This window comes from Chiloscyllium plagiosum, unplaced genomic scaffold (genome assembly GCF_037043375.1).
Source record: "Chiloscyllium plagiosum isolate Xiang-an unplaced genomic scaffold, Cpla_swu_hap1 HiC_scaffold_42, whole genome shotgun sequence".
Lineage (NCBI taxonomy): Eukaryota > Metazoa > Chordata > Chondrichthyes > Orectolobiformes > Hemiscylliidae > Chiloscyllium > Chiloscyllium plagiosum.
The window spans coordinates 33,571,750-33,598,129 of record NW_028270180.1 but is presented as its reverse complement, the minus strand read 5'-3'; the positions used below and the strand labels follow the sequence as shown (position 1 = coordinate 33,598,129).

At 43.7% G+C, this 26,380-nt stretch overlaps 1 protein-coding gene across 1 annotated transcript; it reads left to right on the top strand.

Moving 5' to 3' along the window:
• The first annotated feature begins 607 nt into the window (after positions 1 to 607).
• LOC122542644 (uncharacterized) lies at positions 608 to 24,721 on the top strand. Its single transcript, XM_043680640.2, has 8 exons — positions 608 to 798; positions 5,022 to 5,167; positions 10,518 to 10,711; positions 11,603 to 11,692; positions 12,655 to 12,820; positions 15,336 to 15,554; positions 17,592 to 18,323; positions 22,064 to 24,721. The coding sequence occupies exons 1-8, from the start codon at positions 756 to 758 to the stop codon at positions 22,106 to 22,108; spliced, it is 1,635 nt and encodes a 544-aa protein (XP_043536575.2). The 5' UTR covers positions 608 to 755; the 3' UTR covers positions 22,109 to 24,721.
• Positions 24,722 to 26,380: the final 1,659 nt, after the last annotated feature.

Here is a 26,380-nt window from a genome sequence, read left to right as displayed (position 1 = left end):
AAAGGACTTAATGAAAATGAAAACATACCCCCTGAAAATCAAGAAGTGACCCTCAAAAAAAATCCCAAGAGGACCCCTTGACAGAAAGTAGTCTATGCCTTTTCAAAGTCTTTAAACTCCCTCCCTTAATGGCATTGTGGGTTCAACTACACCAATTGGAATGCAGCCATTGGTTCAAGAAGGCAGCTCCCCACCACCTTCCAAGGGGCAATTAGAGATGGGTCAAGATAAACCATTTGGGCCGAATGGCCAGTTTCTGTGCTGTAATTTTACATGTTTCAATGTATTGAAGCATCTGGCCAACTCACATCTGTGGAAAGGGAAACTGGTAACATTTCAGGTTGATAATACTTTGTCACAACTACCCTGCGACATTAATTAGAAGATCAAGCAAGGATTTCCAGCACTTTCTCTTTTCATTTCAGATTTCCAGTGTTCGCTGCATTTTACATCATAACACTGTCGCTAGCTAGGCAGTGTGTGTCGGTTACCTTGCTGTTTCCACCCTGCGGCAGGAAACTACAAGCTGGAGAAAGCCCTTCTTTCCTCCCAGCTGTCTGTTGTTATCAGTTAGAATGATCGCTAGTGTGGGTAGTAACCTGGGGTAACATGAGGCTGTTGCTGTTTTCCCTGTAAATGGAAACAACTACTGTTGACGACAGATGTCACATAAAACATGCCATCAAACCTCTTGAGCCTCAGTCGCTCCTCCACACCCGCATTGGGAGTTTGTACAGTTATATATTTCAGCATCAATGAAAGGCAACTGCAAATTAGTGCAATACTGGGCCAGTCAAGGTAGGTTCAACAATTTTATCTAGTGCTGCTCCTTACCTTTCCGCTGTATTCTTGCAAGCTTTCAGAACAGTGGTTACATATTTCTTTGACAAAGTGAACGTACATTTTGGATTTCTTATTTTTCATAGAGTAATTTGATAGGAAATACCCAATGAGATTAATCGAGATATGTGAGACAGAAATTGTTTTTTCATGCAGTGAGTTGTCTGACAGGGTGGTGAAAACAGATTGCGTCATTTCTGTCAACGGGAAATTGGATAAATATGTAAAAGAGAAATGATGCTGAGATCTGAGGAAAGAGTGAGGAGAGATAGCACAGAAACCGTTGGCTGAATGGCCTCCTTCCTTCATTTGATATTTTAATTCATGTATATTATGTGGGCATCACTGGCTGGTCTAGACATTTATTGCCTGTCCCTAGTTGCCCTTGAGAAGATGGTGCTGAGCTGTCTTGAGCTGCTGCAGTCCATGTGCTACGTACTCACAATGGCTTTAGGGAGGGTTCTGAGATTTTGACCCAGTGATACCGAGGGAATGGAAGTCAGGATGGTGAGTGGCTTAGACGAGAACTTGTAGGTGGTGGTGTTCCTATGTATCTGCTGTCCTTGCCCTTCTAGATGGGAGTGGTTGTGGGTTTTGAAGATGCTGTCTAAGGAGTCTTGGTTGAATTTCTGTGGTGCATCTGGTAGTACATACTGCTGCTATTGAGGGTCAGTGGTGGAGGAAATGGATGTTTGGGAATATGATGCCAATCAAGTGGCTGCTTTGTCCTGGATGGTGTCAAGCTTCTCGAGTGTTGTTGAAACTGCCCCATTCAGACAAATGGGCAGTATTCCAACACATTCCTGACTTGTGCCTTGTAGATATTGGACAGGCTTTGGGGAGTCAGGCATGTGTAACTGCAAGTCTCTTAGCCTCAGATATGAAATGATAAAAATAGATTCTCACTGCTGAAGTGAAAAGCTCCTGAATCTTAACGTGGCTCCTCACTCACTCATTGTAATGGGCAAAAAAACTAGGGCAACAGGAAGGCATTCATCGAGACAGCTTTCTCTACAATGGCTGCAGAACCTGTTTGGAGCAGCAGTGGCTAAACGCCTCTCTTGCAGATGCTTAGATTCACACAGCATGCAAGATTAGATTTCAGAATCAGATTGGGACATAGAAACTTAAAAAGAAAGCATAGGCAATAGGAGTAGGCCATTCAGCCCATCAAGACCCCTCCACTATTTAACATGATCATGGCTGATCTTCTACCTTACCACCATACTCCCTCTCTCTCCCCAAACTCTTAACATTTTAGCCTCAAGAAATCCATTTCTTACTTAAGTGTATTCAGTGACTTGGCTTCCACAGTATTCTGTGGGAGAGGATTCCACATATTCATCACCTCCTGAGTGAAGATATTTATCTCGTTTCAATTCAAAATAGCCAACTGCGTACTCTGAAACAGTGAACTTTCCCACTCCAGGCAGAGGGAGACATCATCCCTGAATCCAGTATGACAAGCCCTCATGTAGTTTTTTTGAATATGTTTCTCTATAGTTTATTTTCTTCTGTTGGAGAAATCCTAATTATTTCAATGCAATTTACTCTCTGACTCCTTGATCCTCGCCTCCCCTGTGCCATTGAGTGGCTGGCTGGATGGTGAATTGCCCTTCAGTTTGAAGAAGGGTCTAGAAAGAACTTGTAAAGTTTGAAGATGTCTTAGAATATACTCTCATTGGAAAGTTGCCTACTCTCCATTTCAAAATGTATTGAGTTTGGGATCCTGGTATCTGGTTGGGTTACAGCTATGGAATCCTTGACAGGTCCTAAGGAACAATTGGACCTTGCAGTCCCGGTGGACTTACAGTTGTTGTGGTTCTGTTCGACGAGCTGGGAATTTGTGTTGCAGACGTTTCGTCCCCTGCCTAGGTCTCCTGCAGTGCTTGGGAGCCTCCTGTGAAGCGCTTCTGTGATGTTTCCTCCGGCATTTATAGTGGTTTGTCTCTGCTGCTCCCGGTTGTCAGTTCCAGCTGTCCGTTGCAGTGGTCGGTATATTGGGTCCAGGTCGATGTGCTTATTGATTGAATCTGTGGATCAGTGCCATGCCTCTAGGAATTCCCTGGCTGTTCTCTGTTTGGCTTGTCCTATAATAGTAGTGTTGTCCCAGTCGAACTCATGTTGCTTGTCATCTGCGTGTGTGGCTACTAAGGATAGTTGGTCGTGTCGTTTTGTGGCTACTTGGTGTTCATGGATGCGGATCGTTAACTGTCTTCCTGTCTTACAAATCTTCTCACAAACTTTGAATGCTTACGGTTGTTTGGTGAGTGGAGTGGGCTTTAAGGGATTGGAATACAGAGGGAGAAGTGGTGTTGATGTCCAGATCAATCATACAAGCTGAAGGTTGAGGGTTGAATGGCCTCTTTCTGTTTCAAATCACCGAAAAGTTACAGCACAGAAGGAGGCCATTCAGTCTGCCTTGTCTGTGTCAGCTCTCCACAATCTCTTTATGTGAGTCCAATGACTTTTGTACATATCCCTTTCTCCTACTCAGATAATAATCCAATTCCCAATTTGAATGTCGCAATTGAACCTGCCTCCCCACACTCTTAGACAGTGTATTTCAGATCTCAACCACTTGCTGTATGAAAAATGTTTATTGATGAAACCACCGCTTCTTTTGCCAATTACCTTAAACCCATGCTCTCTCATTCTTGATTACACCAATGGCAACATTTTCTCTCTTTCTACTCTGTCCGAAATCTTCTTGATTTTGAACACCTCAATATAATCTTATCCAAGGAAATGGTCCCAATGTCTCCAATCCTTATCCCTTGGACCATTGTTGTAAATATTTTCTATACCCTTTCTATCATGTTTTCCTGCTGGAGTTTGTAGGTTGAGAATTGACATTTACACTGGGGTTATAATTCTTTTCTCTCAGAAGAGGGCAGCACAATCCCAAAGGTGTTAATTATAAATCTAGGGGAGCCTCTGGACATACTGGTTAAAACTTCAGATGGTTCAATGAAGCAGTTCCTGAGGGAGCAGATGGCTGTCCTCACATACCACTGCCCAACCCCCAGCCACAGTATTAACACCCTGATATTACAAGGAGCCTGCTTTTCTGCATTGAATAGAACATAGAACAATACAGCGCAGAACAGGCCCTTCAGCCCTCAATGTTGCGCTGACCTGTGAACTAATCTACGCTATCCCATCATCATCCATGTGCTTATCCAGGATTGTTTAAATCTCCCTAATGTGGCTGAGTTAACTACATTGGCAGGCAGGGCATTCCACGCCCTTACCACTCTCTGACATCTGTCTTAAATTTATCATCCCTCAATTTGTAGTTATGTCCAAGCTGACGACATCATCCTAGGAAAACATCTTTCACTGTCTACCCTATCTAATCCTCTGATCATCTTGTATGTCTCTATCAAATCCCCTCTTAGCCTTCTTCTTTCCAATGAGAACAGACCCAAGTGTCTCAGCCTTTCCTCAGGTTAAAGAATTTACACGGTTCATTATGAGGAATAACTTTCATGTTAGATTTTGAGTTTGCCCGTCAACATGGATAGGAAAGGTGCCCCACAGATGGACAGGACAAGAAATCGAACTCCAAATATATAAAACCAACTCAGGAAGCCTTGGAATGTACATCACCATTAACCCAGTATACACAGGGAGCTGAACAGGTTCAGGAAAATATCTACATGGGGGCTGGGAGAGTTAAATTATGAGGAAGAGCTACACGGATAAGGTCTCTATCCTGTCAAGCATAAAAGCTGATCAGATCACGGGGTTTAAGATGGTTTAACAATTCAATAGAGGGAAATTATTTTCTTGGAGTCGAGCAAATTAGAACATTCAAAGGGTGCTGGGATATACTGGGCAGATTTGCCTGAGTCTGTTGGGGAGTTAGTGATGTGCTGTTCTGCCAGCTCTATCCACAGTCTGACAGTGACTTTGAAGAATTTGTGAGAAATAAATGCTTTAATTGGTGTTAATGAGGAATAACTTAACAGAGAGAGAAAAAAGTCAAACTGATCAAACATTTTGTCAGAATAGAATCAGAGATGGAATCTTTTCTAGCTGTGGGGTTAGAGAGAAGATTAAGCTATGCGTCAGCAAGCAAAGATTATAGAAAGTGACTGATAACAGTATCTTCTGTACAGTCATGGCTGAGTAGATCCAGTGCTGGTGAACTCATGGGTACACTTTTTCCACCTCAGACAATGTGTGGTACAGCCGACCTTTATTCCAGTCTTCACCTCTGAGCTTCATGCAACCTCAACTCTCGGTGGCTCAGGAGAAAAGGACTCATAACTTCTCCAAATCAAAAGGGATCTGGCCTTATCTCAAGTTTCCACAGTTAAAGGTCAGTATATCTTGTCTCGCACTGTTCTGTCGATAAGTTTAAGGTTTTGTGCTCAAAGAAAGACAGTCTAGATTTCAAAATTTTACAATTGCTTAACCTTCCGGGTGAAATTAGTATTTATTATCAGTAATAAAGCAGAAGGACATTCAACCCATGATGCCTGTACCAGTTCTTAACCAGAGAAACCCATTATTTACAGTTATTCCATTTTCTACAAATTCCTAAGATGCTTCACAATATTAATCCCTACTTCGAAAGGTGCAGGAATTCCTTGCCAACTGTGTGCTGTAAATTCACTGTGTAATTCCGAGCAATCTCTTTCACATATTCTCTATGGGTCCCATGACTGTCACTGGACGTCAGCTCATTTCAAAAACTTGGATTTTGTCACCTTCAGCGACTCTTGAGTGCGCACTGGAATCTTCACCAGCTGTGAATCTGACCATTCTTTTTGGACTTAATGTAACCCTCACCTTCCCTTCTGTTTTCATCCTTGACTATCTTTAGCCCCTGCTGTGGGTGAGCCATTGACTAGTCAAGTATTCAGGATGATGTGTAGCTAATTTAACTCACAGGCTGATGTAAAAAAAGCAGCAGCAAAGGTCACAAATAGATATTTAACCTAGCAATTCTATAGCTCCAGCTATCTCAGTAACTCTGTTTTGGTTTGCAATTTTCCATCCACAGTCTAAACGCATGGTAATAGGAGTAGGCTGTTTCAACTCTTTGAGTTTGTTCTGCCTCCTACGTTGGATGAATTCTGATCTGTATCTACCCAGATTTGCCCCTCAAATCCCTGAACATATTTCGCAAATGAAAATCTGTCAGCCTCAGCTTTGCAATTTGCACTTCTACCGTCCTGAGCTGCACGGAAGGTTTTTTTGAGGGGCAGAGAATTCCAGATATTTTTTGTATGATGAAAGTGTTTCCTTACATAAGTCTAAATGGGTCTAATTTCATAATGACACCCCACCTCAGTTTTCCCTTTATATCTTTTACAAATCTTCATCTCTTTTCTCATCAGCCCTTTCCCATTTCTGTCACATGACCCAGTGACACTTCCTGCTTGAGTCGTCACTCATTTGCCCTTGTCCACATTTGATCAGGTAACTGTTTTGCAGAGAAGTGGTCAGAACTATTTAACTAATGTTTCAGCTGAAACACAGCCTGAAAACACCCTGAATTCATATATTTTTAGCTCAACGCTGGACGAAGAGGTAAGTTGGAAGGAACCCACATTTATATAGCACCTGTCGCTATTTTAAAACTTTCTAAAATGTTTTACAGCCAATGAAGCACTTTTGAGGATCATTACTGAGATGTGGCGTGTTGTTGTATTTTGAAATGGGTCAGCTAACTATGTACAGCAAGTTCCCACAAACTTTGTTTCAGTCACATCAGTTAATGGTAAAATGTTGAGCATCTCACCAGATATCTCCCCAGCTCATCTTCCAAATAGTGTCTTGTGATATTTTACACCTACACAAGAAGGTAGATAAAGCCTCAGTTTGACGGTTCATCTCTCAAGGAGCACCTTTGGTAGTGTATTGTGCACTGTCAGAGAGTCAGTAGTGAGCAAGTGCCACATTGTGAGTGGATCAATACTGAGGCAGCAATGCGCTGTCAGACAGTCAGTACTGAGGGAGCACTGCACTGTCGGAGGGTCAGTACTGAGGGAGTGCTGCATTGTCGGAGGGTCAGTACTGAGGGAGCACTGCACTGTCAGAGGGTCAATACTGGGGGAGTGCTGCATTGTCGAAGGGTCAGTACTGTTGGAGGGTCATATTTCAAGAGTGCCACTAACGAGGTATCTTGACTGTGTATTGAAGTGGAGCCTTTGCAATGTTTCAAGCAGTGAGGATAAATAGTGCAATCTTTTAATTTGCGGGAAACCAAAAATGTTATGATGGGAATCACGCAAAATGTAAGACACAAAAGGAGGCTATTCAGCCCATTATTTCTGTGTTGGCCAGTGAAGAAATAACCATACTAATCCAACCACCTGCAGTTGGTCAGTACCTCTGAAAGAGTGCTGCATTGTCGAAGGGTTAGTATCAAAAGAATGCTGCACTGTTGGAGAGTCAGAAGGATTGTTGTTATTTCAAGAGTGTCACCGACTGTGTATCAGAGTGGAGCTTTCATGATGTTTTGAGCAGTGAGCATAAATAATGCTGTCTTTTAATTTGTGTGAAACTGAAAATGCAGATGACAGTTCTTCACAAAGACACCCAAACATTTTGTAAAAGTGCTGAGGGTTTCTATCCCTCACCTGTCCTCACACCCTCTTATCCCAATCAGACTTTTAGGCTGTGAGTTCAGATCCCAACTGCCCTTTGGGTGAAAAGATGTTTCCTGATCTCCCCTCACTGAGAAAGAACTTGGCAGAATTACTATGACTTTCCTCAGACACTGTCTGGGCAGTGTAACCACCATTTTAACTAAAGGGTGTTTAACTGAACTGAGTCACAGTGTGTTGTCTCTCACATGCTGGGGCACAAGGGGAGGGCAGGATTAACAAGAGTTTTTGGATTTTTTGGTAATATTTAAATCTGTTGCATACAGAAAAAACCTTGTCTCCTGTTCAGATGACTTCTTCTCCTGATGACTGATCATTTGAATAATTGTTGCTTTCACAAACGGAAAGTCACCAACAGCATGTACATATTTCCAACTTGTTTTTGTGTATTTGCATATGTTTGCAGAATTGTACTCCCCCTTTGTGACTTGTGAAAAATTTGCATGGAGTACAGTAACTAGCAGAGGACCCCTCATGGACTGTGAGCTCCTCTTCTGTAACAGCTGGGCCATTGATCCATGGGATGGGGGAGGGGTGGAGTCATGGGACATCCAGCCAATTGTTCAAATATCTGCAATACAGGATCACTTTCCTGTGTTTGTTTATCTCTGGAAAAGCTAACTGAAATTCCTCCCATATGACCATTCCAAATAACACAGATCCCTCCCATCTCAAAATTTGCCAAGCCAACCTGATGAGATGAGATAAAAAATTTATCCGCCACCCCCAAACCAGTGACAGGGCTCCCTTACTGTAACAGCAGAAGTGAATTCCACAGGCTTTGGCCTACACAAGCGCCATGGTAACTAGCCCTCCCAACTCTTTTACAATGCCAACTGGGGTGACAGTTGTTATTGAGGGGATAACATGTCCCCTTCTTCAAGGCAACAAGAAACAATAAGTTGTCAATTTGAGATAATTCAAGGAAATTCAGCAAACTAAATCAAAGTTTTGTTCACTGTGTCAAGCATGTGAGCCTGCTCCATCTTCAGGAAGACTGGGGTGTGGATGTGGGTCAGAGTTAGCAGTCAATCAGTTTGGATTCCACGTGGTCTGGGCTTGTGGAAATGTGGCTTCTCTCTTCCCTGTCGCTTCCCCTCCAATATCGAGTAGCTAAAGTTCAGGAGTGAGGAAATGAAAGGTAGCCAGGTTCAGGGACTGAGAGCAGGGCCTCAGCAGTGACCCCTGTCCCTGCCTACCCCAGCAGGGTCTGGGATCCAGGTCCTTGGACCTTGAGCCCTGTCCAACACTGCAGCTGCCTTACGCTCTGCACAGAGGGTAAAATAGACTGATCCTGGCAGCAACCAGTTTGTGCAGTCCCTGAATTAGATTGAAAAATCGTCTAGATAGAACTGCTCCATGCGTCGCTCTCCATACAAGTGTCAATTGGTGTACAGCAGCTGCCTTTGTTCATTGTAATGTTGTCCTGAAATGGCACAGCTCCTGTTTAAGGTACAGTTCAACAAATGAACTGTACCTTAAGGTCAATAACTCACTGCAAAACCTCAATTGCAAAAATATGTTTCTGCTGATGAAGAAATAGCTCAACATCATTGGCATTTGAATGGGTTGCTTGTGACTAGAGTGTTCCAGATCAATGTGGTTTCTGTATTGATTAGACACCATGCAGTAGAGAGAGAGAGAGGGAGGTATTGTGACACAAGTGAATGATGTGTCAGCATTTACCTTCATACTTTCAACAGTAAATAGATTCTAAAAACAATGTGAAAGTGCCTGAAGATAGTGGGTTTAATTCCTTTCGGGAAAGTGCTTTCAGGAAAATTAAAAATTGCGGGGGATGATTTTAGATTTTGTTCGGTGTTTCTCTCTCAGGATGATGTTGGGAACAGTCACTCAGCAGAGATTTTCCCAGAACCAGTGATCAGAGGGAAGGGGTCCATCAGTAAAAGATAGTTGATAGGCTGTCAAAGATGGAGGCCCAATAGGAAGACTTCAGCCTGGTGAAATAACTCGTATACCACAACCAAGTCAACCTTTATTTACACGTACATAGTATATAACAGTGGTCCGGTTTCCTCTGAGTGAACAGAACCTCTGACACTCCTGTTTTCATCTGTCAGCTCCCCGATTAGATCAAGTTAACAAGCCCAGTCAGGGAACTCATATTTTATGAAATCCACCTGGCTGACCTTATAATCACTACAGAAGGAACAACAGAATCCTTTGCAGTTACAGAGTGAGAGTACCTCTATGGAGGATCCTTCTGCAGATTTGTTTGCAGACTCTGCAGAGAATGGAGACAGCCTCAGAGATCGCTTAGCCCATGGCCAACTGCTGAGAGACTCCAACAGTAAAGAATCCGCAGTCACCACAACCACCTCCTCCACTGGTGTCCTCACGCCAATAACCTGAGCTTCCAGGCACAGTGGGTCGAGTGTAATCGGATTTGAGATTCTCCTTGCATTCGCTCACAGGATGGTTGGTGTCGCTGGCTGGACCAGCATTTATTGCCTATCCCTAGTTCCCATGGCTTTGATGTGTGATTTACTTTTAAAAGTATATGGCTTTGCCTTGCAGTATTGATTCCTACTGCCCTTAGATCTTTCAATGCATCTACCTTCACCCTAAACTACCAACCCACCTACCCCCAACCTTCCTGTTCTCTGCCTCCATCGAAAAACTGGAGCATCTCTGACATTTCCAGTTCTGTTTCCTATCTCCTGTATAGTTGCAGGCTGCTACACAGAGGGTTTTGTGGTGCGTTATATGTCAGTGTTTTTTTGCAAATGTTAGTTAGGATTCTGTCCAGAAATTCACAGAAGTTTTAAGCCCATCCTATTTGTTTGATAACTTTCTGATGCCTATTTGTGTTGCTGAACAGAACTGAGATTAACAAAGGTTCCAAAGAGTGTGTAGATGGGCACAAGTCCAAATAAGTGCCACACGCAGAGGAATGATTTGAAAGTCGAATGGGATTTTGCAAATATAGTGACGCTTTATACACGACAAAGGCAAGACATGCAAATATATCTTGATAACATAAAAGTCTCGCTTCTGTTCAGCTGTTTGACAACAGTGTGATACTTTTTACAGGGTCACTGCTTTGAGAAGATGGGAGAGTCTCAGAGGTTAATGAGTTGCTCCCAAAAATCACAGGCTGGCTCCGATGTCTTGACGGCAGGAATGCTAAAGGAAATGGCCCTCCAGTGGTTCACGGAGACCCAGGCTGCTCTGATCCTGCAGAATGGCAGATTACCTGAATGGTTCCATGGTTTCGTGACAAGGAAGTAAGTTGTACGGGCTGAGTTAGTCACACAGTAGACAGTGCACAAGGAGAGGCAAAGCTGAACCAAATTTGTGAAATCTTACAACCTCTGGTTTTCACCATAGCTCCATTATTGTTACAAGTTGCTAATTGCTTCCTTAAACTGGAATTGCAATCCATCAATTACACTGTCAGCCCAAGGGTTGTAATGCTATGATTACATTGTTATCCCAGGGACGGTAATTTACCAAGTTACTTCAGGGATTGTAGTCCATCAGTTGCACTGAAGTTCCAGGGACTGTAATATTTTGATTACACTGATGTTCCAAAAGGATGATAACCCCATTTCTACTTTTTGGGATCTGAGATTGTCTGTGCATTAGCAACACAACTGTGTTTTTGTCTCTGCCAGCTTAGAGATATTTGATACGAATTATTCAACAAATAATTTCACAGCAGCAGGGGTTCCCAGGTCATGTACTCCCCAGTCTGTGTCTAGCCCTAACAGGCCGGATCCCCTCCCCTCACCAGCACCCCCCAGGCTGTGGCCCTACACCCCCGGCTGTGGTCCTCTCCCTCCCCCTGTGCCCCTTCCCCACCCAGGCTGTGTCCCCAGAATTGTTGTTTCTCCCCTGCCATCCCAACAGGCCTTGTTTCCAGTAAATGATTTTAATATCAGAGGCTTGGATCTGCACTGGGTGCAGTCCCCTCTGCCTTATCAGTGTCTGTCTTGCACTGTCTTCCCTCAGCTTTCCCATATAATAGAGCACAGTGGTTGAGGTGGGGCTGAGGGTATGGGGGAGGTGTTCGTGCTTTGTGTAACACTGCAGCCACAGCTAACGATACAAGTCTGACTGGGGCCTAGTTCTCTCTGTCCTAATCAATAACTCTGTGTGTATGTGTGTGTCAACAGAGAAGCTGAGAGTGTACTGAAAGATCGAAATATTGGCCACTTCCTCATCCGCCTGAGCGACCGAGCATTTGGCTACATACTGTCTTACAAGTAAGTATTGTCACATTTAATGACGGAACAGATTAAACTGGAATCAGGGTTACATATTGAATGGCTTTTTTTCTCAGACCTATGAAGGCATAACCATCAGTGGTTTCTATCTGGTTCAGAAGAAATTGTCTGCATTTATGTAGCGCCTTCCATAACCTTAGGCTGTCCCAACAGAAGGTATTTGAAGTGTAGTGACTGCTGTAATATGAGAAGCAGCAGCCAACTTCACCACAGCAGGATCCCACAAGCAGTGCTGTGATGATGATAGAGAGAATTTGTTGCTCATCCTTCCTTTCCCCTTACTCTGAGTGCCACAACTTGCCATTGCAGTGTGCCATTAAGAGTTGCTACATTGCTGTGGATCTGGAGTCATGTATATGGCTGGGTATGGCTTCCCTAAAGTGAACCAGATGGGTGTTTAGCAATGATCATGGACACTATTACTGAAGGTTAAAGTTTATGAAATTATTGCAAATGCCCCAGCTGCTTTTCTGTTTTTTGAGTCCATGTCTCCAGTGTATAACCTCTCGATGATTAGCCCAGTGACATTACTCAAACAAAAGACCAAAAGAACTGCAGATGCTGGTAATCAGAAACAACAACATAAATTGTTGGGAAAACGCAGCAGGTCTATCAGCATCTGTGGAGAGAAATCAGAGTTAATGTTTCAGTTCCAGTGTTAGAACTCCTCCCCCAGACACAAATCTGTGTCCCCGAGTTCTGAAGAAGGGCCACTGGACCCGAAACTTTAACTCTGATTTCTCTCCACAGCTGCTGACAGACCTGCTAACTTTTTCCAGTAATTTCTGTTTATGTTTGTGACATGACTAGAGCTGTGTTTGTCAGAAACTGTTGCTGCAGGATGAATGATTGCAGTTTGTTTTTTTTTTAGCACAGGCTGTGGGTATTTGTTGGTATGAATAGAATCTATGGATCTAACCTTCTGATTGGTTTATCTCCAGGGGCAATGATCGCTGTCGACACTTTGTAATTCAGCAACTGAAGAATGGCAGGTACATGATCGATGGTAGCACTCACAGTCACAGGAGTCTCGCGGCCCTGATCAACTACTACACAACGGAAGTTATCCAGCCCTTTGGAGAGGTCCTCACTCAGTCCTGCAGTCAGGTAAGCAACTGTCACTTTGCAGATACACCACGTGGCCTCCTTCTTCCTTTTTGATCTGCTTTCTGAGGGTCTCTCATTTATCCCTTACAAATTCATATTGAAAGGCTTATCTTATCTGCATTGACAGATGCGAAGATTTGAGAGCAATCCGAGGTGCAAAGTGGATCAAGGGCCCTGGAGAATTTGCTCTTTATTTGAGGAACAGGGTGGCCACCACAGAGGATGCCAGACTATTTTAAATTTCCAATATAATTAGGTACTACATGGCCTTACATATGTACCCAGACAGTCACATCCCTAATGATACAGGCTGTTCATCTAGAAATTCCGGTTTTCAGAAGTGTGATTATTTCTAATGTGTCAGACTCACGGGATATCATGGCCACGCTATGGATCAAGAAGAGGGTGATCTTACTCAATGTCTACTCAATTGATAGAAGCTGATCATCAAACCTTGATCCAGGCAGGTGGGTCTCAGCCTCACATTACAGATCCTGTTGGTTAAATCCCACTACAAGCAAGACCTCCTGAAAGTCAGCAGCACAACTTGAACACTGTTAGTGTGAGCTGTCAATGACTTGAGGAAGTGGCAGGGCAATAGCACATAGAGGGTCATTTTCAAAAAGTATTTTTAGTCTTTTAGTCTTTCCCTGTGCTCCATGCGATTGTCAAAACTTTGAGCATAATGGAGTATAAAGTGGGAAATTGTGAAATTGTCCATTTCAGCAGGTAGGACAGAGCAGATGTGCACTACCTAACTGGTGGGATGCAGAGAGATCTGGGTGCCCTAGTATATGCCTCACAGAAGATTAGTATGCACATACAACAAGCAATGAGGAAAGCTAGTAGAGAGTTATGTTTTATTGTGTGGGAGGGTGGATTGGCTTCAGTTATAAATGGTATTGGTGAAGCAACATTTGAAGTACTGTGTATGGTATGTCTCCTTTTTTAAGGGAGGAATGCATTGGAAACAGTTCAGAAATGTTTTACTAGACTGAATACTTGGAATGAGGGGTTATCTTATGAGGAGCAGCTGAACAGCCTGGGCTTGTATCCACTCGAGTTCAGTAGAGTAAGAGCATCATACAGGTCTTGATGGAGTGGATGTGGAGATGATGTTTCCTTTTCTGGAAGAATCCAGAAGTAGGTGATACTGTTTGAAGATAAGGGGTCACTCATTTAAAACAGAGTTGAGCTGGATTTTTTTTTCTCTTGGAGAGTTGGAGAGAGAATTCTCTCTGAAAATGTGGTAGAAGCAGAGTCATTGATTTGTTTTCTTAATTCATTTATGGGATGAGGGTGTCACTGGCCAGGCCTGCATTTATTGTCCAGAGGGTAGGTAAGAATCAACCACATTGCTGTGGGTCACTTGTAGGCCAGACCCGGTAAGTATGGCAGTTTCCTTCCCTAAAGGATATTAGTGATAATCGTTCAATGCCTGTTCCTTTTACCTGTGCTCCGCACACATCAGGGTTCAGTCCAGACACTGCAATGAGAAATTAGTGGCCAAATGATTCATACAACATGGCAGCTTTTTCAACATTTTGCCATTTGTACCAGAAGCTAGCCAGAGCATCAAAATGTAATTTCATAAAATTACTGGGACCTTCTTTTTAATTGGTCGACTGTACAAATTTGAGGCCAGATTTAGACCTTTCCATTGGGATCCTAACACCAAGATCAAATCAGGAGCACAGCACTGGGCCAAGAAGGGAACAGTCACTTCATTGGCAGTGATTTTTCCCAGAATTGGCCAATGAGTGGTCAGTGAATTGGCTTAGCCAATTAGTTAATAATGTTGGGTGGGCTGTCAAAGCTGGAGGTCCAGGAGCTGGACCTCAATGCGGCGGGTAGCTGGTTCCAGGTGACAGAGAGGGAGGGCAGAAGGGAAAGCAGCCATTTTGAGGCACTCCCTCTCTCTGTCTTCTGGATTGAATATATATATCTTTGGCAGGAACTTCGTTTGTTGAGAATGGTTTGATTGTAGGACTTGCTGATATGAACAGTAATTGAGTTGAATGTAAATGGGCGGCACGGTGGCACAGTGGTTAGCACTGCTGCCTCACAGCACCAGAGACCCGGGTTCAATTCCCGCCTCAGGTGACTGACTGTGTGGAGTTTGCACATTCTCCCCGTGTCTGCGTGGGTTTCCTCCGGGTGCTCCGGTTTCCTCCCACAGTCCAAAGATGTGCAGGTCAGGTGAATTGGCCAAGCTAAATTACCCGTAGTGTTAGGTAAAAGGGGTAAATGTAGGGGAATGGGTGGGTTGCGCTTCGGCGGGTCGGTGTGGACTTGTTGGGCCGAAGGGCCTGTTTCCACACTGTAAGTCATCTAATCATCTAATCTAATCTAAATGGGAAACTGGATAAATGTGAAGGAGAAAGAAAATGACGGATATGTTGTTCAGATGGGAGGACATTTGTGAAAAGTGGAAATATAAGCACACAGCATTTGGGCCCAATGGCCTGTACCTGTCATATAAGCTCAAATTAACACACCTCATTTTGGGTTACAGGATGACAGGAGCAATCTGTACGACCAGGTCTATTCACCCACCAAGTCCAGCTTCGAGGAGACAGAGGGGGAACCAGTATCCAGACAGCCCCTTTTTCCCAACCACTCCCAATCTGAGGAGGGATCACAGAGACCCCCAGCTGTCCCTCCAAAGGCCAACAGGATCCTCAACACCAGGAGGCTGACTTCATCTCTAGAAAGCATGTCCTCCAACAGTGAGGTGAGTGTCTCATTACAGTTAATGCCATGTGAGTTGTACAGCCACCACAACAACAACTTTCATTTATGTAACATCCTTAATATTGCAAAACATCTCAGGAAGTTTTGTTTAAGTGAAATTAATCAAGATATATCAAGATATGTTATAGGGAAGGTTTACTAGATAATACGTGGGTTGCCTTAGGGGAAAGGTTGGACATGTTAGGCTTATATCCATGGTGTTTAGAAGAGTAAGAGGCAACCTGATGGAATGTGCACAATGCTGAGTGGTCTTGACTCGGTGAATGTGGAGAGGATATTTACTCTTACAGGAGAATCTAGAATTAGGGGTTGTTGTTGAAAATCAGGGGTCATCCGTATAAAACAGAGGAGGTGTTTTTTTTTCTCTCAGGGGTCATGAGTCTTTGGAACTCTCTTCCTCAAAAGATGTTGGAAGCAGAGTCTGAATATTTTTATAGCAGAAGTAGATAAATACTTATTAAACAAGGGGTTGGTGAAGGGTTAGTTAAGGACAGAGCAGGGCAGAATAGCCTACTCCTGCTCACAGTTTGTACATTCATAAAGGAGCAAAGAGGTGATGTGGAGGGGTTAAGGGAGGGAATTCCCACAAAAGTTTTGGAGGCAGGCAGCTGAAGGTATAGTTGGTAATGGTGGAACAGTTCAAACTGGGGGCGCATGAGAGAAGAACGAAGATCATGGTGCTAGCCTGTGGGCCTGGAGAAAATCACAGAGGCAGGGAGGGTGAGGCCAGAAAAGGACTAAAAATGATAAGAACTGATTGATTGGGAGCCAGTGTGGCTCAGTGAATACAGGAGTGAGTCAGGGAGTGGGATTTTCTGGGAAAATGAAGACATGGTAGAGTTACAAACTGGAAGGCTCAGCTTCAAATACGTCCACTCTCACCATTCTGAATAGCCGAGGTAAAGAGATTTGTTTCCGACCAGATACAGCACCTGATTGTATGCTGCTGCTGAGTGGTCAAAGACAGCTTTACAACTATAGTTCCCTGCCACATTGGCACTGCCAAAGCAGTCTTTACCTGCACCACCAGGGGAAGATATGAAGCAATGGCAAGGGCCTCCTCCTGGAGAGACAGACCAAAGGGATCGGGGGATTAGGCTGCAAGGCATGTGGGGATGGTGCATGAAGTGTGTAGGAAGTGTCGAGTGGTTCAGCTGCAGCTATTCACCTGGTGAAGCTCAATGGACCAGTCTCTGCTTATTACTTGAGTCTGTTCAAATGTTTCAGGGACCCTGTTGATCCACTTGGGCCTGTCCTAGCATTCCCTGCAATTTTGCTGTCATGAGGCTGGCTAAGTACATCCAGCAAGATCTTACAACTCAAGACATTTATGGTCGACTGATGTAGATTACTGATTTTATTTCCTGTTTTCACCAAGCTCTGCTGTCGAAAGATTGCTGTCTTTTAGCAACTGTCCGGGGAACTTTCTCAGCCAGTTTAATGTGATTATGTTCACATGTAGTCAGATTTCTAAATGCGACCTAGCAACAAAGACATTGACAGACAGACTCCTATCTGCAGCTCTCTGTCTGCACTGAAGATCAACACATTACCTGAGAGTGCAGAAGGGGGACTCAGTTTAGTATCTCAGCCAAAGGCCAGCTGCATCGGCAGTGCAGCACTCCCTCAGGACTGCACCGGGAGCACCAGCTTGGATCCTGAGCTCAAATCCTGATCTCAGGTCAGTGGCTTGTTACTTCTAAGTCCCATTTCAGGGATTTGTGCTTAGGACCTTGACTGATGTTCCCAGAGCAACTAGAGACATCATCGATGCCTTGATCAAAATTAATCCTTCAATTGGCATTCTTATTATCACTATAGGCCATTGTGAGAACTTGCCAGGTGTAAGTTGGTTGTTGACTTTCCTACATTATGCATTCTGTGATTTGGGACATGTCAAGTTGGTGAAAGTTTCTGTAGGATCTGTGTAGGTATTATAGTCTGTATTCAGAAATGTCCAATGTTCTTAAAAAATTATTTCCTATTGACGTGACTAAAATGTTAATTTGTGTTCAAGGACTCTGACCCAGCCCCACCTCTACCACTCAGGGCAAGCGTGGTCTTTGAGCAGGACAGACAGGATGGAGCGACATACGGGCGAGTTAATAAACTGAAATATAAGGAGCAGCAGTTACCCCCGGTATTGAGCAACAAGTGGACAAGCAAGGAAAGCTTGGCAAATCCACTCTACAGTCTGGGATTGGATATCCGCAAGTCGCAATCTTCAGAAAAACAGTCACAGCTGAGCAGTGTTGTATATTCCCTGGCTATAGAGCCACAGCCAATATATAATGAAGCATTTGAGCCACCAGACTTGAATCCATCAACAGATGTGGTGTATGCTGAGGTGGACATGAAGCAATGGAAAATTGGAGCGATTCCTGCTGCGAGTGGCAATAGTTATGCCACCATCGCTGCACCAACTGAACACTCAAGCCAGGCCTCCAATGCCAAGCAAATGAGTTTGACCACTCCACCATTGACTCCTCCTCGACTGTCGCCCAATTTGAATCAGAGATTGAAATCTGCATCCCCCACTCGATCTCCACAGAAACTCAAAGCGAGTCAGAAGCCCCTGGCAAACATTTGGCCTGTCTGTCATTCGGCTGAGCACTCTCAGGCAAAAGATCAACCTTATGACGATACCCTGGGCAAGAAAAACTCCACAAGTTGTCCAGAGAACACGTATGAACAAATTCCCGAGGAATTCTCCAAACGAGGCCAAGCAAAGCCAGTGACTGCAGAGAAGGTAAAGGTTATTCCTAACCCTTCATCCATGCCTTTTCCGCTCATACAATTCCAGTGGCAAAGTGGAAGTATGGGGACAAGAGGGAGTAGTGGTTCCATCTAAATGTAGGGAATGTACAAATAACCAAGATTCACTTTGACATCAGGGGAGCCTTCCCTCGATAATTCCATGAGTTGCTACTAAGTTTTGAAACCCAGGGCTCAAACTACTTCAGCTAATGAATAGGAATGTCCTGGACTTCCTACATGGAACAGGATGTACACGTGTGGGGTTGGAGGAGCTGCCCTCCCCTTCCTCTATCTATTAGGTCTTAAAACTTACTACACAAAAAAACCTACTAATTTCTGTTGTCACTTATATAGGGAGGTTATTTATAATGCTTTAAGAAATTCTCATTTAAAAAATAGAACTTTTATTTCCCAGCTCCTTAGGCTAATTATGAAATTAAACTACGATCAACATTTTGTCCCATGAATAAAGTAAAAATAATTAAGATTAAACTCAACTTACGTTGTAAGTAAATTTAGTGGCTGTGCTCTCCCAGTGTAGAGTGGTGCTTCAAGACAATACAGTTCAAGAAAGTTGTGATTTGTATTGTGTCATCTTACATCCTCGTACAGCCTTGCATCTAAATGTGCCTGCTGGGAATGTTCAGCAAGAAACTGAGGCTGGCTTGTCCATGTAATCAAGCAGGAAAGTGGCACTAGTGTAAGTATTTTAGAAACATAGAATCTCTACAGTGTGGAAACAGGCCCTTTGGTCCAACAAATCCACACTGACCCTCCAAAGAGTAACCGACCCAGACCCATTCCCCTACCCTATTTCTCTACATTTACTCCTGACTATGCAAGGAGAAAGTGAGGACTGTAGATGCTGGAGATCAGAGCTTAAAAATGTGTTTCTGGAAAAGCCCAGCAGGTCAGGCAGCATCAAAGGAACAGAGAATTGACGTTTCAGGCATAAGCCCTTCAGGAATCTTTTATCGACGTTTCGGGCATAAGCCCTTCTTCAGGAATTCCTGAAGAAGGGCTTATGCCCGAAACGTCGATTCTCCTGCTCCTTTGATGCTGCCTGACCTGCTGCGCTTTTCCAGTAACACATTTTTAAGCTGCTGACTAATGCACCTAACCTACATCCCTGAACACTATGGGCAATTTAGCTTGTCCAATTCAACTGACCAATCTTTGGATTGTGGGAGGAAACCACAGCACCCGGAGGAAGCTCACGCAGACACAGGGAGAGTATGTAAACTCCACACAGTCGCCCGAGGCTGGAATCGAACCCGGGTCCCTGATGAGACTCAATGGACTGAAGGGCCTCCTCTTTAATGTATGATTCTATAAACCTTATTGAAATAGTTCCAACTGAATGACTTCTTGAACCCCTTTTAATGTGGTTCTCTCTCATTGCACACACACTGAAGATCCTTGAACAGATTGCTGGGTGAGGATGAATGGTCACACTATCTGCACACTCTCAATCTTGCCGTGCCCAATCCTGTTGTGTTTATACTGGAGAACTAATCCCTTGTGGTTGCTACAGTGAAAGAAATGTTTTGTATACAGCAGCAATTTCATTCTTTTACGCTCACCTGGCAGAAGTATAAAGCCTGTGATTCATATCTATTTTATGTTCTGTATTTACCAAACCCCATTCCCAACCAGAGCTGACTCATTCCTGAATTAACATATTTGCCATGACGTTGAGCACGGTTTTTGACCCCGCAAAGCCCCTTATCCAATGGCTATTCACTTCCTCAGATCACACCCTATCCATTTCAAGTACAATGGTGATATTTGATGGTGTGCAAAGGCCGGATGGGCTGTTTTCTTTGGAACAGAGGAGATTCAATTGGTGTATAAGATTGTGAGACTCCCAGATACAGTGGAGGAAAATAACCCAATCCCCTCAGTAGGGAGGTTGATAAAGGGGAAATATTTAATATAAAAGATTAGAGGGGAGTTGGAGCTAATTTTTATTCACCCAGGGGGGTGGGAAATGGTGGGGCGAACTGGTCTCGATCTCACTGCTCTGCAACGTTGGCTGAGGCAGAAACCCTCATCACATTTAAAAACAATTGGGTACACACTGGAAATGCTTTAACTGAGAGAATTGGAAACTGGGATTAGGTCACTTTAGGGCAAGAATTAGGGTGTGTTGGCTGACAGAGCCATAATGGGATAAATGACCTCCTCCTGTTCTGTAAATACATTCCTGTGTAAACATCAAGAAGGGATATCTCATGATCTGGGCCACCATCAGCTATTTTAAACCCACATTTCTATGAAACTACACTCCAATTCAGTTCTGTAAAAATGAGCTTCTGTATATTTGAACCATCGCAACAGAATAATATCCATCTTCTCACAGTGAGACAATGCTCCTAGCTGGATATTAGAGCTGAGCTTTGATTAGATTAGATTACTTTACAGTGTGGAAACAGGCCCTTCGGCCCAACAAGTCCACACCGACCCGCCGAAGCGCAACCCACCCATACCCCTACATTTACCCCTTACCTAACACTACGGACAATTTAACATGGCCAATTCACCTGACCTGCACATCTTTGGACTGTGGGAGGAAACCGGAGCACCCGGAGGAAACCCACGCAGACACGGGGAGAATGTGCAAACTCCACACAGTCAGTCGCCTGAGGCGGGAATTGAACCCGGGTCTCTGGCGCTGCGAGGCAGCAGTGCTAACCACTGCTTCCTATTAGAATGTAAGCTTGCATGTGTACATTTGTAAGACTCAAGGAGAGTTTATTTGTTGTAAATGTGATCAGTGTTGTAATAATCCTCAAATGCCATCCTCTGAGACCAGCTGTGAACTGGACCAACCAGCAGGCCACTCCTAGAAACTAATGCTTGTTCTGAGTTTAATGGGAAAAAGGAGTGAGTAACTCCCATAATGCAGAGGGGCACTTGGGTGCTGGAACAAAGCAGGGCTACACTGCATTAAACTTACCATTCTCACCAAGTGTATTGGCCATAGTAATCCTGGGTGTTAAAGTGGGCGGGGGCACTGGAGAAACTAACTGTACCAAACACAAGCCTTTAAACCCTGGTGCCATCAGGTATGGAGGACGAATCCGATGCCATGAGTTGTTCACCTCAATCAGTCAGGACCAAGCTTCCCCAAATGGTGTGTTTTGCTGCTTCTCAATGATTGGATGCTGGAGAAGTTTGCATCATAAAATGCTGAGAAACTGCCAGTGGATTGTAACGAGTGTCCTGGCATGGTTCATAGGTTTTGGGCAGATGGGATCAATTGATGAGCCTGTAACAACCTGGGGATTATACCCACCTACCACATAGACTGAGAAATGCTGGGTATCTATGCCCAAAATATTCCCCTCATGGCCTTACTCATCTGTTCTCTAACTTCTTCCAACATTAGGTTTCCCCCAACACCACCACCTCCCCCCCACCCTCACTTCTATGCCATCTTCCCCTCAGTGCATCCTTACAACAGCTCCCTTGGTCAGTCTCACTGAACTCCCTCCCTAACCCTCTTCAGTAACCCCCTGTTTTCTCTGAATTTTGAAGCCATTTTGATGCAGCTGTTTGCCACTTCATCTTTAGTTCCTGTCCACTATTTCTGGAGACTCATTTCCTCCTTCCTAACCCCCTCTGAAGGGAAAGAGTGTTCTTCAGATTTTACAGCTGCTATATAAATGTGATTTTTGAATCTTTACACTAAATAGTTTAACCCAAACTTCCTGCTTTTGTTTTCCCCAGGAGGAGGTTCGTAAGAAATGGTTCTCCGATTGGAAATACAAATGAAAAAGTTGGTCCTCATCTGGTGAAAGTGGTGCTCAGAACTCTTTGTGCTTCATTGTTTTAATTCTCAGGATCCCACCTTTTAACATACAACACTACGGTGAAAATGGGCCCAACAATTTGCTGCATTTCAAGAAAGACACTCACCCTAGCTTCTTTCGCAGAAGCGACACTCGGCGCTAATGTTTCGTATCTTCATAGATATATTTCACAATAAGCTGTCATTAACTTCACTATATGCGACTGATTAATGTTCATCCCTGCTTCTGATAATATAACTCCTGTGAATTAAGTTCATAATGTGTTTGTTAATATTTAAGTCATGGAAGTGAGTCAATTTTGATTTTGTGAGATACTATAATTATGTGACAGAATTGATATCTCTCCAACTGACTTCAAATGGACAAGTGGAAAACAAATTTCAAACTCGCTAGCTGTTATCTTGCCATTTGTCAATACATTATCTCTCAACTCAGTATATGTCAAATCTCTGCCAGTTGTTTTAGAATGATTTCTGTTAAGTCTCTTTCTATTTTTCTCTGATCTTTGATGATTCTTCATTACTTGCAATGTAAAGGTTTCTGTGGATGTTTGTGAGAATACCAACCAGGAGTGACCCTGGGACTGGGCTCACCCAGTGGGAATGACCCTGGGAGTGACTTGGGGAGTGGGTTCACCCAGTGGGAGTGACCCGGGATGTGGGTTCACCCGGTGGGAATGACCCCGGAAGTGGGTTCACCCAGTGGGAGTGACTTGGGGAGTGGGTTCACCCAGTGGGAGTGACCCGGGAAGTGGGTTCACCCAATGGGAATGACCCCAGGAGTGGGTTCACCCAGTGGGAATGACCCCGGGAGTGGGTTCACCCAGTGGGAATGACCCCGGGAGTGGGTTCACCCAGTGGGAGTGACCCCGGGAGTGGGTTCACCCAGTGGGAGTGACCCCGGGAGTGAGTTCAGTCAGTGGGAGTGACCCCGGGAGTGAGTTCAGTCAGTGGGAATGACCCGGGGGTTAGTGCACCCCATTGGGTGACATTTACTTTGTGCTCCTTTACAATGACATTGTGGAGATTGGAAAATCAGTGAGAGCTCACTGCATTCGATTCCATTTTATGAGACTGTGACCTTTTGTAGCAGAACTTCATCTTTCAATATCAGCTCATGAAACCTTGCTGGTTGGCTGACTGATCAGTTTATCCACATGAGAAACAGGAAGAATGATTTTGCTAAAGATTAGATTCACTGCTAATCTTTTTGACTTTATTTTTGATTTCCATATCTATCTTTGCATTTTCTAACTGATGCAGTCAGTGTTTTATGAGTGAATTCTTGGTTTAACCCCATGAGGGATGGAAGCTGTTGAGGAGTAGCTCAGTGGCAGCATTGCTCAGCTGCAGGCTTCCAGTTACACAGCTCCAGATGTTGTGAAGGATTGGTTTCACTGCAGCAAATACCTATTTGCTTTTGGGATATTGCATTTATTGTTCGTCATTGTTCTGACAGAAGACACTAGTGGGACTCTACTTATTGGAATGCTGCAGTCCTTGTATTGCTGCTGCTGTCCTGATGGTGCTCAATGTATTATGTCCAATTCTAGACAGTGTGTGACTTGGTAGGGCATTCCAAGCTAAGGATGCTCCCACTACATTGCTGACCTTGTGATGGTGTAGAATGACAACACTGACATTTCACTTGGCAATGGGATAAATGGCGGCTGGGAGGAGCAAATTGATTCAGAATCCTTGTATTTCACTAGGAGAACAATAGCAAAAGAGGAGGCCATTCAGCCCCTTGGCTCTGTCCCATCACTCAGTTAAATCATAGCAGATCTCTATCTTAACTCCATTTACTCACAATGCTTCGATAATCTTAAGCTTGCCAAAAAAAGTGGGTGGTCTCAATTTTGAAATCTCCACTCAGCCTTCCCGCTCCCCATACAACCCCTCTGTCCACCTTTGGCCTCATCAACATTTTAGGGGAGACACATTTCCTGGTTTCCACTCCCCTTTGTATGAACAGGTGTTTCTTAACATTGCCCTGAGTGACCTGATTTTAAAGTCATGTTCCTTTCATTCTAGGAACTCCCACCATCTAGCTGTCAACCCTGTCAGATCTTTTAATCACCTAAAACACCTCCAATCGGATCACCCTTTAATCGTCCATACTCAAGGAATCCCAAATCTAGTCAGTGCAACCTGTCCTCATAATTTAACTATTTCAACTCCTGGTCCATTCTTGAAATCCATCCTCACATGTTTAGCAGGGTGATGAAGTGTCCAACATGAGCAACATGTTCTACTGACAAAACCCCCACAAACCTTGACAACACTAGCATGGAATGCCCTTAAAACAGAACCTATGTACAGTTCAGTAACTTTAAACAGGAGAAGAGATGACATTGAAATAAGCCTGAGACTCTGTAGTTTTCTGATGACGTATTTTTTGTATGTTTTCTACTTTTTAAAAATTGCATTATTGGATTATTGGCAGTAGGGCCCAGACCCCCTTTACAATTGCATCGCTCAATAACTTTTCTTATTTTTAAATTATTATGATTTTAAGACACTTATTTAATTTTCTGGTTGTTTGCTCCAATAAAGTTAGAAATGATTATACCTTCCTCCTGTTCAGGATTTCCAATATTTTCACCAATACGTGTGTGAATAAAAATGTGAAACAGCCTCACACAAACGGGTCAAAGATGGAAATGGTTGCAGCAGGTTTTGCTGGGTTAGGTTCCACAACGTCCCCTTGGACCTGAGGACACAGTCCAAGGGGACAATTTGCGAATGTCAAGCAAAGGAAGCATCAGTGTGAGGTTAGATGTAATTACTGTGAGGTTGGTTGGGGGTCAGGGTCATTATGATGAATGCCAAAGTTCAGGACAAAAGTCAATGGGCACACTGAATGGTGGAATGCCGGTTGTGGTGAGGATAAAGGTGCAGGTTTGGGGTTGGGCAAACATCAGGATGAGGGTCAAGGATCGGAATGGGGCTTGAGTGAGGGCCAGGGGTCAGGAAGATGAGTAGAGCAAGGCTTATAAACTAAGGTCTGAGTCTGAGAATGTACACAATTCTCCACAACAGTTTTAGATGGTCTTATGGGACAATGCCAACTGACGTGTAGTCAGTCGGTTAATCTAGTTTACCTTTCTTGTCAAAAAATCACTGCTGCAGTTTGTAGAAAACTGAGCTGACATAACTGATTCACTTTTGGATCCTCTTGTTGACCTTTTGAGAGAGTTGGCTTCCAGGGTATGCAAAATGCTCAACATATGCATTGAAGGAGAGACTCTGGAATATTGGAGGTGGAATATTAACTGACTAGGTCAGGATTGATATCAGTTTTGTTCTGGCAACATTCAAGGACTAGATAAGTCGCTTGTGTGCAAACTTCAAGAGGCCAATAGTGGGTTGTAAATCTGGTGCACAGTAGATAATGATACTGCAGTCTTTTGAACATTGTAGGTCATCTGTGTCTATGGTAATCAGTTTAGTTTCTCCACAGAAGCAACCGAGTTCAATGACTTTAATAGACTATTATTTCAATGGAGAATGATTGCAGAATTCTGGAGTACAGAGGGATCTCAAAAAATCACAAAACGTCAGTGTACAGAGACAGCTAGTAATTGGGAATGCAAATATAACAGTGGCCTTTATTACAAGAGAGATGGAGAAGAAAAGAAGGAAATCTTGTTACAGCTTTATACCACATTGGTGAAACCACATTTGGTGTAGAGTACATAGTGCACAGTACACAATGTACAGAACTGATCTTATTTACTGGCATTGGAGGCAGTTTTGAGAAAGCTGATTACTGGGATGAAGATTGTCTTCTGAGGAAATGTTAAGCAGGTTAGGCCTAAGTGGAAAGTCTGCAGAGAGATTTACATAGGTTAAGTGAGTGGCCAAAAGTCTGGCAGATGGAATACAATGTTGGTAGATATGAGGTTATCCACTTTGGAAGTAAAAGTAGTAGGTCTGAATATCATTTAAATAGTAAAAGATTGCAGCATGCTGTTGTGTAGAGGGACTTAGAAGTACTTGTACATGAATCGCCAGAAGTTGATTCGGAGGTACAACAGTAATCAGGAAGGCAAACGGAATATTGGCTTTCATTGCTACAGGGTTTGAATTTAAGAGCAGGGAGGTTCTGCTGCAAGTGTGTAAGGTGTTGGTGAGGCTGCACCTGAGTATTGTGCACAGTTCTGGTCTCCTTACTTGAGGAAGGATATCCTGGCTTTGGAGGCGGTGCAGAGGAGGTTCACTAGGTTGATTCT